General features: G+C 40.3%; 2 protein-coding genes across 2 annotated transcripts in view; one reads left to right on the top strand and one right to left on the bottom strand.

Annotated features, from left to right (window-relative positions):
• The first annotated feature begins 7,290 nt into the window (after positions 1-7,290).
• On the top strand, positions 7,291-16,352 carry LOC102109287 (synaptotagmin-15). Its single transcript, XM_014250166.2, has 8 exons — positions 7,291-7,326; positions 10,446-10,644; positions 11,303-11,445; positions 11,968-12,263; positions 13,059-13,229; positions 13,746-13,866; positions 14,911-15,090; positions 16,190-16,352. The coding sequence occupies exons 1-8, from the start codon at positions 7,320-7,322 to the stop codon at positions 16,324-16,326; spliced, it is 1,254 nt and encodes a 417-aa protein (XP_014105641.1). The 5' UTR covers positions 7,291-7,319; the 3' UTR covers positions 16,327-16,352.
• Positions 13,307-17,684, bottom strand: part of SHLD2 (shieldin complex subunit 2) — a 34,448-nt gene continuing 30,070 nt past the window's right edge. Inside the window, exon 11 of the transcript XR_015773260.1 lies at positions 13,307-13,535. The gene's annotated coding sequence lies outside the window, so the exon portion shown is untranslated. The remainder of the gene's footprint in view (positions 13,536-17,684) is intronic.

The following is a 17,684-nucleotide window of genomic DNA, read 5'->3' as shown; positions in this document are numbered from 1 at the left end:
GACCACATAAGCAGGCAGGGCTCCCAGGGCCTGCTTCCAGATTAAAAAAAACCACTACAGAACACCACACTTAGAGAAGTCACCACTAATTCTGTCCTTATGTGACTTGCCCACCAGGATATTCTTGCAAGTTTGGGCCTTTTTTTTTTTTTTTTTCAAAACTACATTCATGTACATACTAAACCTCCTTGGTTTACTTTTACAAATGGTGTCATTCAAAAAAAAAATTACTTGGTCTCTGAACAACAAAGTATTAGAGTCTGTTCTAGATGTTAACTGGTGCCCAGGGCTGAGGGCTATGAACAAAGCCTGCTGTAGAGAGAGTTTGCTTTACTTAATGGGAGTTAAGCATCTAAATAAAGACGAACTTTGATGCCTCAATTCCCATATGTAAAATAGTGAAATGGGATCAGCAAGAAGCTGGGGAAAGTGCAAAGGAAAATACTACACAAGAGGAAAGTACTGCGGCCTGGGAGCATAATTTGCCCTCATGCACTTAGAAAAAACGCAGCTCTGCAGCTCCAAGAAAAGTGTGCTCCAGTAAAGGGTGTGACCTGCAATATTCCCATACAACTCAGCCATCATAATGTCTCATGGCCTGTGGATCAGCTCCAGTCTACTCAAAATTCCTAATCCAGACTCCCTTTTCCCAGACAACACTCCTGGGTAACATATCCATCTTGATTTCTGCCCCATTCAGCAGGAGCTGCTTATACTGGTCTCCCTGACTTCATCCAGGATATTCTGGGGAGAGAGTATGATGGAAGAGGGACAGAAGCTTCAGGAAAGTTGGGGGGAAATTTGAAGAGGATCTAGGATGCCTGGATCTAGGCCCTGTGGCTGCCTATAGTGGACCATAAGTCAGTCACATAAGAGGTATGATGATCCTTGGTTAAATGAAACAGAATTATTGTGCAACCAATATACTAGAGTGACATCCCAAATCAGACAGGAGCCGAGAACAAGACCACTGTATATTAAATAAGGCTTGCAGCACTAAGACCTAGATTTCAGAGGAGCCCCACAGCAAGAGAACAATGCTACTTCAAATGTATCCAGTGTCAGAGGCAGTCCAGCAGGATGGACTGTAAGCCCCAGGCTAGCTTTGCCTGCAATAATCTGTTGGCTTGACTCTGTGACAGATTGAAATGCAGTAACAGTGTTTATGCAACTAAATCTTGTTCTAATCTATTAGTTTATGTAACCTTTGCTCATGGACATACTGACTCATAGGTCTCAGGAATCTAAAGAAAATCTCCTTTAACTCTCTCCCATCCTTCAACCCCTGGTTGCCCAATAAAAAGGTTGTCAGAGATCTTGTTCATTCTCTTTGAGGAAAAATTATGTTGGCAATAGGGAAAAAGGTATCAATTAAATTTCTCAAAACCAGTGTACTTCTCCATGCATGCAAATGAAGTTATATAATAAGCTCACCCACGGTGTGCAGGTGTCCTTCAGGTTAGTATTTCCAACCACAGCATGTACCATTTCAGCCCTAGGCTGGGAAAGGCACAGGAATTGTTTGCTTAGCTCCTACAGAAAAAAAACAAACCACTGTTTTCTAGCATTTAGACTTTTTTTTTTTTTTTCCTAAGGAAAACAAGACAACAATACCTTGTCAGTGACACTTATTCTTCCTGGCTTGAAAGAATTACTTATGTCCTTCTCATCTTTCTTGTATTCCCTAGAACATTCTCACCTCTATTTTAAGTGAAGAGCTAACCACAGGAAGAGTGTGCAGCATTCTTTCTGCAGCAGTCACAACTCTAGTAATTACCACACAAAACGTGCCTGCATCAGCTTATTTTACCCCTTCCTGGCTAGGCTCTAACCTAGATTTTTGTTAGATTCGAGTCAGATCAACCCTTTTTGAGTTTTTTGGGATGTGGGTTTTTTTGTTGGGGGGGGGGGGGGGTGTTTGGGGGGGGTTTGGTTGTTTTTGTGTGTTTGTTTTGTTTTTGTGTGTTGGTTTGGTTTTTTCTGTTTTTTGTTGTTTTGGTTAGGGCTTTTTTTCCTTTGCTGTCAGTGGAATAGTTCACACAGCTGCTGTAGTGTTTCCCTCGTGACATTTGCTAAGTACCCTATACCTGATTAAATTTCTAACCCTTTGTATGTAGGATTCCGACACAAACCAAACCTAGTTTGATCAATATCAACTGGAATGAAATTTGGAGCCAAATTCCATGGTATTGGGTGTATTTAGGAGAGATCATTATGTATTGTTGATTCATGCTGGACACTATCAGTACTAGATAAACATTCTGTAAATGGATCAGGCATTCCTTATTACTTGTTGCAAAAGCAGCGTAAGAACGGGCAGAGTGCCTCTTTCTATTAAGTTCCTTTGCAGGTGGGATGGTGCCCCGGTGGATTCTCGGTCACACTGCACCGTTTACTCCGGCAAAGCCAGAGGCTGTGTCCGAGCGAGGCCGGTCACCTTCCAGCACCGCCCTGTGGGGCTCCTCGCCAAGGAAATCCAGCAGGGACAGCCCCAGGATGGCGCCTGCTGGCCACCTCCTGGCCACTTGGCAAAGACAATAACATCACTTACCCACATGAAACAACGACTTAATTATATGAAAGGTTTACCCCTTTTTCCCTACACTCAGCATTTTAATTTTTTTTTTTCTTACATCATTGATCCTCAAGAGCTCCCTACAGTCTTTCCCAGGCTTTTGAGCAACCTTTATTTCTTTTTAAACACAAAATTGTATGGGATGACACCTTTAAATCTGTTGCTGCTATACAGAGAGCGGTTTTCGGTGCATGTGCCTGCAGAAATATCTTTAAGTTAGAGCAAACAGCTCTGTAGCTTCCAGTATCTGATTCCAGATGTAAATGCTTCCAAAAAGAAACATCACCTTTTGCTCTCAGTTAAAAGTTTGCATCCCATAAAGCTGTACCAGTTAGGGCTGTATTACACATGGTGTAATTGTTATGCTGCATATATGATTTTGTGCTTCCCTGAAAATCTTACGATGGATTAGTGTCTACGGATTCACCTGCCTGCTCAGCAATCCCTGCCCATTTGTCTAATTAACATTATGTCCGGCCTAAAATCATTATCCCTCACTCAGAGAGGGTGAGGCTTAGGAAAAAATGTCTAAAATATACACCAGTCTTGCCTTAGAGCAACTTCTGTTGTTCACTACAGCTGTGTGAACAGTTCATTTTTCATGTGTACACACATAATCTTGCAAGGCCCTGCCAAAGTTATGGAGTTTAGATTACTCATCAAGGCCAGGAGGTATACAAAACTGGAACAAAAAGCCAAATATTGCCCCCAAAAAGCTTGAAAATGAAGCAAACCAGACCTTCACAAATAATTTTCTCTGCAAAAGTCTCTGTTTGTGCATATTATTTCTGAACTTGGAGTTTATTAATAAAGCCACTTTAAAAGGAACATTTTGTAATCGTATTTTCTTAAAACATCAACAGCCAGCTACTAACTTTCTTAATGCAATTTACACCAGAAAAAAACCCTTGCAACCATAAGAACACATTCTGGTAAAAGCAAACAAATTCCCATCACAAAACACAGGAAAGAAAAGTCACTTGAAAGGAATAAAAGTTCACATTTTTCCATTTTACTTCATACATTAAAAAAATGGTCACCTTTAAGAGAACTTTTTGCTTTGCTCTATTATTTGCACCAAACCTCAGCTTTGGACAGGAGGTGGTGCTATAGCCTGTGTAAATTTTGCTATTAGACAACACCAACAGCTGAAGCTTACTAAAAGGAAAAGGTAAAAAAAGAGAAACATTCTGAATCCTGTAGAGATGCTGGCATGCAGACTTTACCTACAGATGCTTTCATATTGGTAGGTATTCTGTAACAGTGCTAAAAAGATTTGTAAGGCATTCAAATGTTCGTGTCTGTCAGGGATTTCAAATACCTAACAAAAGATGGCTATCAAAGCACAGGAAAAATCTGTCTGACACAGCTCTGTCCAAGCTGTAACTGTTTTTATGTGGCAGAGGCTCTGTTGAGCAGTTCTGTGCCATGAGGAAACCGATGGAACAGTGGAAGACTTTTGCAGGTCCAGAGAGAGCATTCTGTCTTGCCTCTCCCTGAAGAATGTCAAGGTTAGCTGCAGGGTCAGTTTCACTGGGCTAAGATGAAATGCCAAAGTAGGAATCCAAGCCCCATGGCTAGGTTAATGCTATTTCCCCTCATCTCCTTTCTTCTTTTGCTGCCTTTTTCCTCATGCCTATCTAGAAGCACCAAACATGGCACCTTCTGAAGATTCTTTTTCTTGTTGTCCATGTTGCCCTGTCTCTACCCCCATTTCACACCTGTAATTTTACTGGGAGAGCTATTCTGGGTCGCAGTCTGCTCGGCCAAGCTGAGAGAAAACAATTGTGGAAGACTCATTCCCTTCTGGATGCACTTCTCCCATTCCCATCTTTGCTTTGGAAAGGAAAATAACAAATAACTCCCAGAATGGATCCAAAGGGTATTTTGTAAAAGAGTAGATCTTTCTTTCACATATTTTTTCTGAAACAGTCAATTATCCATATCCTCTAAAGCCAAGAACTAGGTGTCAGACCAAGGCCAACAGTAAGACTGTGGGAGAAATTCTTATCTCAGTTACACAAGTGTGGATCTGGAGGAACTCCAGTTATTAAACAATCTATAAAATAAGGATAACAATAACTATTATTTCAAAAAGGTTTGTGATGGTTAACTACCAGTAATTAATGCTGGTATAGAAATCAGGAAATGATTGCCTAGAAATGAAAGGCACTATAGAAATTCTAAGTACTCATTATTTCTGCCATTTGCAATTATACTTTTCAATGTAATCTATTTGTTTCAGGGTCAGGGTCAGGGTGCCCATCAGTGCTCCCTACAGACCCTAATCTATTGTTCCTGAATAATTCACCGGTCTCAATAACATTAAAAAAATTTTTTAAAAAAAGTTTACTTCTTTCTAGATACCATTACAGATGATGGTACCACCAACATGGAAGTCAAAATTCACCAACATGAGGGAGTGGGTGTGAAGGCAGAATAACTTGAACATATTTCACTTGAAATGGATGGACTTGAAAATCATTCTACAGCTCCAAAATGGGATAAAAAAAAAAAGAACGAAAACACTTTTATTAAATGAGATCTGTTGAAACTTTATTAATAAATTATAATAGGAGTTAGACCTCAGTGTAAAGTGATGCTACAATTACTTACCTTTCTAAAGACCTATTGATGCTTGTGATCCTACACCTATATCTTCTTTAAATACTTTTCTATCCTTTTATCAAGGGATGTTCTTATAAACAGCTTTAAGTAATTACATACAATCAAATTAATGGTAAATCAGAAGGGGATAAAAGGGCATATATGTCAAGCAAATATTCACAGATTTTTTCAAGGATATCCAACTTAAAAAATACACATGTTGAATTTCACCCAGTCTAGTGGGAATTACAGGAATATATGGTTAATTATTTACTGTTACTTAGATAGCTGTCAAATGAGCAATGTGACATCGCTGTTTTTGAGGTACCACAGTTTGGAAAATTGTTTTGTGACAGATTTTTTAAGTGGTCTTTTAAAGCTCAAGGTTTGACTGTTAGATGTCCCTGCACAGGACCAGAAAAACATGTATGTTACAAAATATGCACCAGAAACATAGAATATTTATAGTAAAATATCTAGGTCCACAAAACCTTAAACTCTCACCTGTTCCAGGGATTTAGGCTAGGAAGGAGACTAGCAATCAGAGATAAAAGAGGGTTCAGTTGTGTTTCATGTCCTGTATTTATTCTGATTTTCAGCTGTTGCAAGAACTCAGCACAGAAGGACTGGAAACAGGAACTTCACAGTGGAGCACAGAATCAAAATTAAAGCTCCCTGCTTGACAGCTTTGCCATTAACTCCTTCCACAGGAGCTTGGGGAGGGTGAGATCTGCCCCTCCAGGTCTGTCCCATCCAGGGCTGACTGAAACAGGAGCCAAATCTGCAGATGGTTACTGGGCATTGCTTCCTAGATGCCCAACTTCCCACGCCTCCACAAAGGCAGCACGGCTTGTACGGAGACTGGATATCTGGCACGGATCACTTTACTGCTCGACAGTGTTCTGGGAAGCAATCGGCTGTTTAAAGCTACTGTAGCTCTCCTCACACAGCCAAAAAATGAGCTCAAGCAAGAACACTGCAAGAGAAAGCAGACAGTTGTCTTGCCACACAACCCAAAATTTTTGATGCTTATAGATGTTATCCTGACAAGTGCAAAACTGCTGAGCAAAAAACCTTCAGTGTTTGCACTAATTCAGTGGAGAAATAAGAGTAGCAAAAGCACTGACCTTGCAATATTTATTTAATAATTAACTATCTTATAAGCGCAAAACTAAAATATATGAAGCTTTTTCTTTTTTGGGTAAAAATTCTCTAAATACTTTCTTCCAGAGGACTCAAAAATTTATAGAAAAAGCTTAACTATGCTACATTTATGGCAGAACATTTTAAATGCAATAAAAAGAATTCTAAGATTCCACAGAAACAGAGGATATTTCATTCGGATCCTACTGGTTTTAATTCCTTTGCTATTCTTTGGCTTTTAGATTAAACAACACCATGCACTATACATGCAACAATTGTGAAGAGAACATATAATACAAACAGCTGTTAAATTTAAGGTGTAGGTTCTCGTCATACTGGCTGTGAAAGAAGCATTAGGAGACAAGAAGTGATGGCAAATTGTTTCTGAACTATGCATGAGTAATTTTGCTGGTTAAGATCTGATTGGTTGCATTTATTAGAAACTCAGAGCTTAAAGATCATTACGTTCATAAATACAAACAGGAAAGGCTGTGATCACAACTGTCTAAGGAGATCCGTGTTCCTTTGTGCTTACATGTTTTGTTAAAGATATAAAAGACACACGTTACTTTCTTGCCCACAGGAATATTCAGAATTAAGCCACTAATACTGAAGAACTTTTCTGAGCATAACTGCAGTTTTTGGAGCTCTCTCACACAGTCAGTGTCGCACAGGTGCCTTTTTAGGGCTGACAGAAGATTTATAATAATTCCTACCCCATTCCAGCCCTCCCTCCCCAGAAGATCGGCAATGTCTGTCCCTCTCTGGCCGGGCTCGGGGAGCCTGGGGCGGCGCGGAATCTTTCCCATCCCTTTGCTTTTCCTCCATGGGGCGCCAGGGATGCCCCTCTCTGCAGTCCGGTTCCCAGCCGGTGCCGGTGCCGGTGGCGGTGCCGGGGGCGAGGCGGGGCGGCGGGGGCGGGCCGGGGCCGAGCGGCGCTGGGGGCGGTGGCGGCGGCGGGCACTCGCCCCGGCCCGCAGGAGCAGCAGCAGCCATGCCCGGTGAGTGCCGGGCCGCGCACGGGGGAGGCAGGGAGGGAGGCAGGCAGGGATGGGGTGCCCGGCTCCTCCCGCGGCCCCGGCTGCCGCAGCCCCGCTGGCGCCGGGAAAGGCTCGCCAAAGCATCGGCTCAAACCTGTCCCTCCGGAGCCGGCCAGGGAAGAGACAGCCTAGAACTGCAGGTCTGGGAGGCACCGCCCCGAGCGCCTCACCGAGAGCTCGGCTCTGGAGACAGACACAGCGAATGCGGAGTCTTGCCTCCACTCCCCCTCAAATACTTCGTTTATACTGTACATGTGCGTAGAACGTGTCTTTATATGGGGATTAAAACTCTTGGTAGAGAACGGGCTGCTCGTAACTCCAAAAGTTACTTACAGCAGAGTTTAAGTAAAGCTTATTAAAAGCATATAACCAGACAGTATGCAAAAAGGGATGCGATCCCAGAGGAGACAGAGGATGCCTGCCAACACCTCCTCTATGCTAGGATAAACCTATAAGCAGGAGACAGTCCCCGGCTCAGGTGGGGGGAGATAAAGCGATCCAACAGGTCTCTTCTATCTCCTGTTGCCATGATCCTGTACCACAGCAGGATACCATACACCAATTTCTCAGGATGACAGGTAGTTTTTTTAAAATATACATATTTTCTCCCTGCACACAATGGATGCTACTTATCTCAGTGGTCGATTTTGTGACTAGTGCAACACTGTGCCCTAAGTCACTGGTTCTGTTGCTGATCTAATCAGGTAAGATGGTCTAAAACTGAGACAAATTCTCCTTACTCTCATTAAATTACAGGTAACTACTGAAATGAACAAAAATTTACCTTTACAAAAAAATTTACAGCTGTGCAAAGTTAAAAAACCCCCAGAATTTGAGTCGATGGCTATGGGTGTGTCATAAATACTTAATGTCATTCTGTTCCATAACTCAACATCCTAACCTTAAAATCTTAACATCACTGTTCTGCAGTGAACAAATTCAGTACATACAGACTAAGAGGCTGGAAACTCATTCTCTTATTCCAAAACCAATGCACACCTCATCTTACTGTCTTTAATGGTAAATGGTGACTAACTGGCTATAGAGGAACACAGGACTGCTGCTGAGAGCATGAAAGACTTGTGAATGAAGAGGACAAGTTAAACAAAGACCTGTACAGCTTGCTTGAAATGTAAACCTTTCAGATACTTATGTCAGACAGTAAAACTACCAGCCAAATAGATATTTTTGTTGTTTATAATGCACCTACGTGAAGGAAATCATTCATTTCTATTATGTTCATGGGATTAAACGGAAGCATTTTTTCTGCATCTGGCCTTCTGGGATGCAATAAAATATAAGTCTGACTGAAGACATATTTGAGCATGCCCTGCAAAACTGAAAGTAACAAACACAAAATTCCTATGCTCATATGCATTTCCTCATACTGTGTATTCTTATCAAGGAAAACCAATTTACCCACATGACACAACCAGACTTGTCTCTGTATTAATATTAACCCACAGCAAGTAGGTGCTTGTTTCCTGTTCCTCAGAAAAAGGATTGTACTAACAGTCTGGCTGAACGCTGGAACCTACTCACTTCACCTACAGCTGCAAGGACAGCACAGTGCTGTTGCTGTGGTGCAGGCGTGAGCAGGGTGGCTGCTCTGTGGTGGTGCTGGGAGACAGGAGTGATTATGTGCCTCAGGGAAGCAGACAGGCAATTCCCGCAGAGGGATAAGGCAACACACCTGGAGGGGAGCTGCAAAACCAACTTGGCTCTGGTGACTCTACCAAATGCAGGAAAATGAGTCAGGATCAGATTAAGGCCTTTGAGGCTCTATAGCCAGGTTAATTTTATAGCACAAGGTAATTACTTAAGTGTTCTGTAGCTGAAGGACATTTCATGTCATTTATTGCAACAGGGCAACACTGAAAAAGATCAGCAATATATGTATTTGCAACTCACCTCCCATAGTCTTTACAGCTCTAATGAATAAACTAAATGAAATAAAATTAGTTTTTAACTATTCAAAACTATCACTAGTGTTGACTGATTATTTTGTGCTTGTATTGTCTTTATTTTACTTGTACTGTTGTGTGGAGATGGCTTACTGCAAGGTACCTACCAAGCACAGACAGATAAAAAGGAATAAAGCATTATCACAGTTATCTCTACCTAAAAGCACAGAAGAGGAAAAAAATTCAATACCAATTGTGAGAAAATGCCAGGTCACCTCACTACTTCATTTTCAGGGGAGACCTTGAGAACTACCAGCACCCAGTACTTAGCTGCTCCTGAGCTGCCTCCCATGCCTGCAGAGTGGAAGATAATTCTGAAGTTTAGGTACAGAGCAAAATTATCTTTGCAGCCTATCCCTCCAGCATTCTCAACAAACATGTCAAAGCAATGAACTGGGCCCATTATCAATTGTCTACCCTTGGTCTAATGAGAAATTCTCATATTTATATTAATTAACTAAATAGAATTTCTCATATTTATATTAAACACATTAATTAGGTTTATTGGGGTTTTGGTTTGTTCACAGAAATTATACAAGATTTTGTTGTAGGTTAAGTTCTCACAATTCAGGAAACTATGTTTAACAGATATTTAACTCTGACTTCACAGATCAGGAAACACATGCATCCTTAGAAAGAAAACAACCCATAGGTTTACTTCGTTCTGTGTGCCATGGTCTAGATTCAATTCAACATAGATGAATAGTTGGAAGAACAAACCAAACCAAAATAATGGTACCTTTTATATTAGGTGTTCCTGGGTTCTCTTTTTCTTCCATTATGCAAGCTCCAGCACTTCTGCCATGCTAAGGTAAATGCTAATGCAAAACAAGAGCCTGAACAATTCTTTGGCATTTGGGTTTTTTTTTTCCATGTCTGTAGTTTCTTACATTCCAGTAAGTGCCAGTGCTTCTGAACACTGTAATCTGTCACTGTCATTGTCATATGTCTTCAGGTGCTGCACTATGCTATAACCAGGAAAAGTATGCACATGAGCCAAATACTTAATTTAAAAATAATTTTGGAATGGTTTTTGTTAGCTTTAATATTCCTGTCTACACACAAAATACACTTTGCTCTTCCTGTGATGTTATATGTGCTTTTATGTTTGAACAGAACAAGCAGTTGCTGTGGCAGGAGGTATAATAGGAGGAATCCTTTTCTTTGTTCTCCTTGGAATAACGGCGTATCTGCTCTGGAAAAAATTTTTCTGCCTCTTTTCTTATGAAAAGCTCATCAATCCTGTCAAAACAACAAATGCAAATGCCATTTTCCACGACCAGGCAAATTCTGAAATTCAACTAAAAAGCACAAGGTACATATTTTAATTTTGTTTCTAAAGCATACGCTATGTAACTTATTTCAGCTTGTCAAATCTCAAATGAGCAGGTGATCCAAATAATATGCATATACAGAAATAAAGGAGATCCCTAAATTATATGAAAACATCAGTCATCTTCTGTTTTATTCCTTTAGGAAAAGGATAAACTATGAAAGTGATGATTATTTCTGATTTATTTAAAAGAGAGAATATATTCAAGTGTAATTGGTGCATGGATAGCATTACCTGTTAGACAAACCCAGCCTATGTTTCAGAGTCATTTCTAGTCTAATAACAAAAGCAATAGGACTTCAGTTCAGGAAGGAGACTCTCTTAGAGAATTAATCATTGCAGGGGTTTTAGGCTCTAAAACAAACAGCTGCAGTTAATTCTTCCTTTCTTTTGAAAGATAAATAAAGGGAAGAAAAGTGGGAAAGAGAAGAATCAGTTAGAAGAATTAAGACCTAATGTGCCTCACTGGGTTTTTATGCATTAAGCAATTGATTTTATTTGCTTTTGATTTCATTTTTACCTTTGCATGTCCGTAGAATTTTTACATTGTGACATAAGAACAGTAAATTTACTACTCTTACAAAGTTTGGTTTCCACATTTAAAACCAGAAGAGTCAATAAGCGCTGTTGTCTTGAGCAGATCCAGAAGTGTTCCATTTATCATTCCACCAACACTGCATGGGCGAGACTGGATTCACCTGACAAATGAAGAACAGGTTCAGGAAGACAGGGACCCCTACATGACCCCTCAGTCTGGGCCACGGTCATCATTTCATTCTTTGGGTATGGCATTGCAAAAATGGGACTATTTTTAAGGGTTGGGTGGCTTTATTATTATGAAGCATGTATCTTGGGGGCACAGCAGAGATAGCATTACACAGCACAAGCCCTGAAAACTCTAAGCACTTTTAAGTGTAAGAATTGGGAAAGAATGTAGTCATTTTGGTCCCAGTGCTGTGATACCTTATGCATCTGGCAGACGAAGCAGTCTCTCTTCCCATATTTTGTAAAGGCCAGGAAGTGTCTGTTGTCCCCAGAAACAGCAGATTCACCAGTTGCAGACTGCAACAACAAATAGCTAGAACTAACAAGGTACAATCACAGGAATAAGAGAAAGGAAAGTAGTGCAGCCTACAATTACTCCCCCAAATCTGAGGGAAAAGGAAATAAAATGAAATTCTTACCAAAAATTGATTGTTAATAAGGAGGGTAATCTGATTTACCCAAATACAGCAGTGGTTATAAAAATGCCTGCAATGGTTCTTGAGGCTAATCTGAAGGTGCTTGTTTTGTCTTTTCTTGAAGCTGGATCTTACGTTGTGGGGACCATTAACCCAGATCTGTACAAGTTTCCTGAAGACAAAAGCGAAACAGATTTTCCTGATGGCAACATTGGCCGCCTCTGGTTCTCCATAGAATACGAGCAAGAGTCAGAAAGGCTCCTTGTCTCCTTGATCAAAGTCAGAAAGCTGCAGCCTCCTGCTGATTCCTGTAGTCCATTTGTGAAAATCTACCTGCTGCCTGATGAAAGAAGCTACCTGCAGTCCAAAACAAAACGTAAAACTCTTAACCCGCAGTTTGATGAAAACTTTGTTTTCCAGGTACTTTTGGTGAGGCAGATTTTTGTTTGCAAATATTAACTTGTCAGTACACATACTACAGTACATGCTTGTATGTTCACAATGCTTCTATCATGGTAGAAGTTGTTTCCACCAGAGACAGGATTTTTTCACTGGGGCTTCTGGAGATCCTGGGCTACTCAAGTGTGTGGCTCCAGAACTGATCTTACTGCACGTCTGTACCAAAGTTAAGGATTCCAGAATTTGCCCTGGGAATAACAAAAACTACAGCTGAGCAGTTCAGCCCAGCAGTTCTAGAAGTCCAAAAGGAGCCAATACAGATATAATGCTTTCACAGCTTTTAGTTTCTTTGCTGTGGAAGTAGGCTAGACAGCAGAACCTGGGAGGAATGTCTGGGCTGCTGTTTGTACAGTACTCTGCAGCTTGGATCCCCATGCTAAGAGGCTTTCAGCACACATGACAAGACAAAAGCTTTAAAATAAAAAAAAAGTTTGTGTTTCAGACAACTGAAAAAAATGTTTATGTATTGTAAACATTTGTGTCTGAAAGTGAATGTATCACACAGCAATAGATCCATATGAGCTAAAAACCCACCAACTAACTTCACACCTTTCAAATGAACTTGGGTTTTAGCTTGGATCTTGACTTCTACACAGCTAAAACTTCAGGCAAATTTTAAAAGTAGACTTCAAATAATTAAAGGAAATCTCCACCTACACTTAACACACTTTGAAAAATATTTCCTTTGAAGTCATGCTAGAGTAGAAAACTGTCAGATGTTTTGTAATTATTAATATTCTTCCTTTTCCTGTACAGGTTTCCAGTAAAATGTTGCTCCAAAGGACTCTAAAGTTTTTGGTTTATCATGTTGATAAACAGAAGAAGCATCATCTCCTAGGCCAAGTTATCTTCCCACTAAAAAATGAAGCATTAACCGAGGACAACAAACTAGTCATATGGAGAGATCTGGAGAAAGAAAACTTGGAGGTATGTGATACCAGGCTTCTTGGCACTGTGGAACTTCTGTCATCTTACAAGTATTGGAAGGATGTAGCTGAAGTAGAACTATGTTCTACGAAGTACCTCAAATGCAAAAGTACTTGATAAACATTTGGAACTGAAATTCCCATCTTACCAACCAGCAGATCCATAGCTGTCGTAAAGAGATTACCCAAACGCTTGGAAAAAGTCGCATGAATCAGGAGGCAATTACATAAGAACTTTTGTTATTTGCTTCTCTTTTCAATTAGTAAGAGCAAAAAAGAGCAGAAGAGGCAAGGAAATAGATGACCCCTAGAAAAGAATAATTCTGAGGGTTAGGAAGGCTGATTAATTGGTGCCATCAAATGTTACAACAGCATAAATAAAGCCATTACATTTCACTCACATGCCTTAGTGTAACAGATACCATCAGTATGAAAAAGGATTTTTCTCCCCATTTGATGGGGAGAAATGGTGAGAGTTTTCCAGACGTATTTGACAGGTGTTGTTCTGCTTCCAAAGCCTCCCTCAGAGCATGGTGATATCCAGTTCTCCCTGAGTTACAATGACTACCTGGGCCGTCTCACTGTGGTGGTTCTGAGGGCGAGGGGATTAAAGCTCCAGGAGGAGAGCTCTGCTGTTGGTAAGTGGGATATCCTCCCTGCTGTCAGCACCACAATTCCTGTTTTAAGTTGCTCCTTCCTCATCTGTCTACCCAGGCTTGTGCTGTGGGACTCTGATAGGAACAAATAAACATCCTGGTGATTTGAGTGGAAACAAGCCATATTTTGCCCTGAGGCAATTAGATTTTGATTGCTTAGTTCTGCTATGTTTGGGGTTTGTTTCATAACAAATGATTTGTCCTGTGACAATTGGTGGTAACTTTTTTCTCCTGTTTTAGTACAGTGAGCAAAATCCTTTTGCTGCTCTCCAGTCCAGAGAAGGCAGCATTTCATGGGATATTGACATAAACAGTTGCCTCAAGTCAAATTCCCAGAGGTAACAGCTGCAGGACAACTGCTTATGGTGAACAGCTGTCTTGGGAGGAATGGAGTTGGGAGAAAAAATCCCACTTTATGACAACCTGGCTATTATTTAAAGGACCATGGTGCAGACTCATAATTTTCTCCCTTACTGCAGAGGGCTTTTTCTGGTACATCATACCCATGTGTCCCTGGTCTCAGAGATTACCTCAAAATGCTGTTTAAAATCCAACACTCAAAGCAAAAACAGATGAGGATCCAAACTTGTATTTCAGTCTGTAGTGATTTCTTGCAGAGCTTTGAAGCTAAACAATGCAAATGCAAAATACAGCTACCATTTAAAAAGAAAAGAGGTTTAGTCCTCTATATACACACATCAACTATGAAGTTTTTTTGACTGAACAAATTAAGCCTACAAAAAAGTCTCCATCAGATGAAGGGAAGGCACAGAAACATAAGATCAAGGATGCAGGCTGGCAGATCCAAAACTAGCTGCTTATTTCAACTGCACTTAAATTGTAAAGCCCACTGCAAAACTGCACCCTCAGTACTTTCTGTACTCCCTGCTGTCACGAGTGTTTAATGAATCTTTCACAATCTGATGTTATACTTGATATTGACTCCCAAAAGGAAGAAATTCCTTAATCCATCTCCCACCTGCTTCTTGAAGGTGTCTTTTAGTCTTGAATTTCTTTTTCTCTAAGGTGTGTATGTCAAAGTCTCACTAATGAACCATAATAAATTCATCAAAAGTAAAAAGACAGCCACTCTTCTTGGAACTCCCAATCCTGTGTACAATGAAACCTTCAGTTTCAAGGCAGATCAGACAGAGCTGGATACAGCAAGCCTGAGTCTATCTGTGCTCCAGAGTAACAAAGGAGAAAGTAAGTTCCATAAATTATTACAGTCATATAAAGTTTTTAAGTCATATAAATTATTACAGTCAAGGTGTCAAATCTCTTATGTATTTGAGACATGTTTAAACCTGAGAGGAAGTAAGTCCTGTTCAGCAATAATCATAAAACAGAAGTGTTCTGGTGTATTTCAAAGGCTATTTCTTTAAAAGAAGAACAACTTATTTGTAGTTAAGCACTTGTCTCTTTCAGAGCCTAAATTTCATGGAAGACATGAATAAAATCACTGTAGACTAGTCAATGCCAGTACAAGCATTTGTACTGTTTCATTCCAGTATCCTGTTAAAACAAGCTTATGTGAACATTTGTGTGTATAACACACAACCTCCAAAATTTTGTGGCCATTCCCTCTTTCTAAGAAAATCTGAAAGAGGAATAGGAGTTTTAATTCTCTCAGCAGTGAGGAATAAGGGAGATTAGCAAACATCTCCATTCCCTGGAAGAAAACCTGGTGCTTGAGGCCACCTCTTACTAATTCTTAGAGAATCCATTAAGGAGTTCTGCTTACAGAAGCAAATCAGAATTCAGGATTTCCACTGCTCAGAAGAAAAACATCTTCCTTGCAGTGCAAATATGATCTCAACTTTCCCCATTCATAGCTGAAAAGTCCAGGCATGAATAAACAATCTGCTCCTCAGCAGACATCTCAGCTGTCTCAGCAACTGCATTTGTTTTTTGCGAAAATCAATTGCAAAGCATCATATGAATCCTAGTGAGGTTGCTGATGCCCAAAATTAAGGCACACTTCCACAATAAACCTGAGGTAAAGGGGCAGAGCAGATACAGATATCTGTACCTTGAAGTTGTTTTAGTTTAACTGCAGGCAAAAGGACAGGCCTGCATTGACTGAACACCCACTTACTCCCAATACCTTTTAATGCTGAACCTCAGCAGGCAGAAGTTACAGAACCTGAAGTCCAGACTTACTATCTCCAGGAATATTTTTGTTTTAAAAGACCTTTGAGAACTGGCAGTACTTGAAGAAATACAGGCTGATATTCTAATTCAGGCAAGCATTTCAGAGAAGCATCACAGATATTCATCACTAACTGCTTTCTTTTTTCCCCAGAAACGCTTCTGCTGGGACGAGTAGTAGTTGGGCCTTTCATGTACACACGTGGCAAAGAACTGGAACACTGGAATGAGATGATCAGCAAGCCCAAGGAACTGGTTAAACGATGGCATGCTCTCTGTCATAGCATGTGAACAGCACTGAGAAAAAACCAACTTTAACGTGGAAAAGCTCTTACTATCTTTCTCATCTAAAGGGTACAAAAATCTTTGCTAAGATTTTGTATCTAAAGTAGAAAACAATAAAATAAATAATTTCCTTAACCAAACACAAATAAAAGATTTGGTCCCTGGTAGACTGGGAGTCTCTCTCTCCTCTCTTCAAAATATACGTTAAATTTAATTAATGTGCAGCTAAGCAAAAAAAACCAGCCAAACATGATCTCTCAGTATTAATTATTTTGACTAATAAATTCCACTTCTTGGTCATGAGTTCTGGGCACAAATGATCACATATCATGTAGACAGAGCCCAAAACAACCCAAGAATTGCCAGTGATGACATCAGACCTATCTGCCCATTGCTCCACACTACCACAGTGGCTTCACCAAAGGGGAGAGAAGCCTAGTGAGCATGCCAAAACAGACAAAGCCCAAAAGATACTGACTAATACATGTAGAACTTATCTAACATAGAGGCATTATATTTAAAGCCTCTTTTGAACAGGAAGGGTGAAGGCACTGCTTATTGGTCACACACCTAGAAGCAGGTGTTCACATCCCTCAGCACAATGTATTTCCTGCAGTAACTCAGTTCAGTGTTTTCAGCTGACCCCAGAACTTTGTGTTGACAATAAGGGACAAGCAGAGAAGTCACAGAGTCACCAGTGACTGGAGGCTATTCCAGTACTGGAGTATTGGAATACTCTGAGACAGTAAGATGAAGACCTGTCCTGTCCTTTTATATTTCTCTCTAAACACATCTCTGGTGGAGACAGAGCACTGATTACAAGAGCATTGGGTTTGACCTAGTATGACCATTCTTACTCTGAAAATCCAATTAGCTTAAGGCCCCTGGGCATGTGTCTGTTTTAGTAGTAGAGTCTTCATTAAGTAAATTGCTGGTCTGTAAAGTAATTCAGAGCAATTATTCCTAATCAAAATAAAATAGGACATTTTTCTCTTCTTGATTTTTCACTGGGGACCTGAGCTCTGTACCCTTCTCACTGTACAGTCATAAACCAGACACACAGACTACTGCAGCAAAACATTTTGCACTATCGTGTTCCATAACCTCTACAGCTGAGATCAAACCAACGTTCTTTCAAACAGGATATTAATTCAAAATCTTAAAAAAGTTAGGCTTCTCTGGGGAGATGAAACCACTTTCCATTGTGATATTTTCATTACCTAAAGGAAATGTTATGAATGAGAAGGTATCACAGAGGAATTGTAATACAACAGACTTCCCTGATCCACCATCTGATATGTTACATGGTAATCTCACAGTCTGTCTTGCTAATTACACCACTGGATACAAAATGAGCCTAAGCT

The sequence above is a fragment of the Pseudopodoces humilis genome, chromosome 9 (genome assembly GCF_049639895.1).
Source record: "Pseudopodoces humilis isolate 2021_Gansu_Grassland_sample_001 chromosome 9, ASM4963989v1, whole genome shotgun sequence".
Classification (NCBI taxonomy): domain Eukaryota; kingdom Metazoa; phylum Chordata; class Aves; order Passeriformes; family Paridae; genus Pseudopodoces; species Pseudopodoces humilis.
This window is presented reverse-complemented; position numbering and strand designations above follow the sequence as displayed.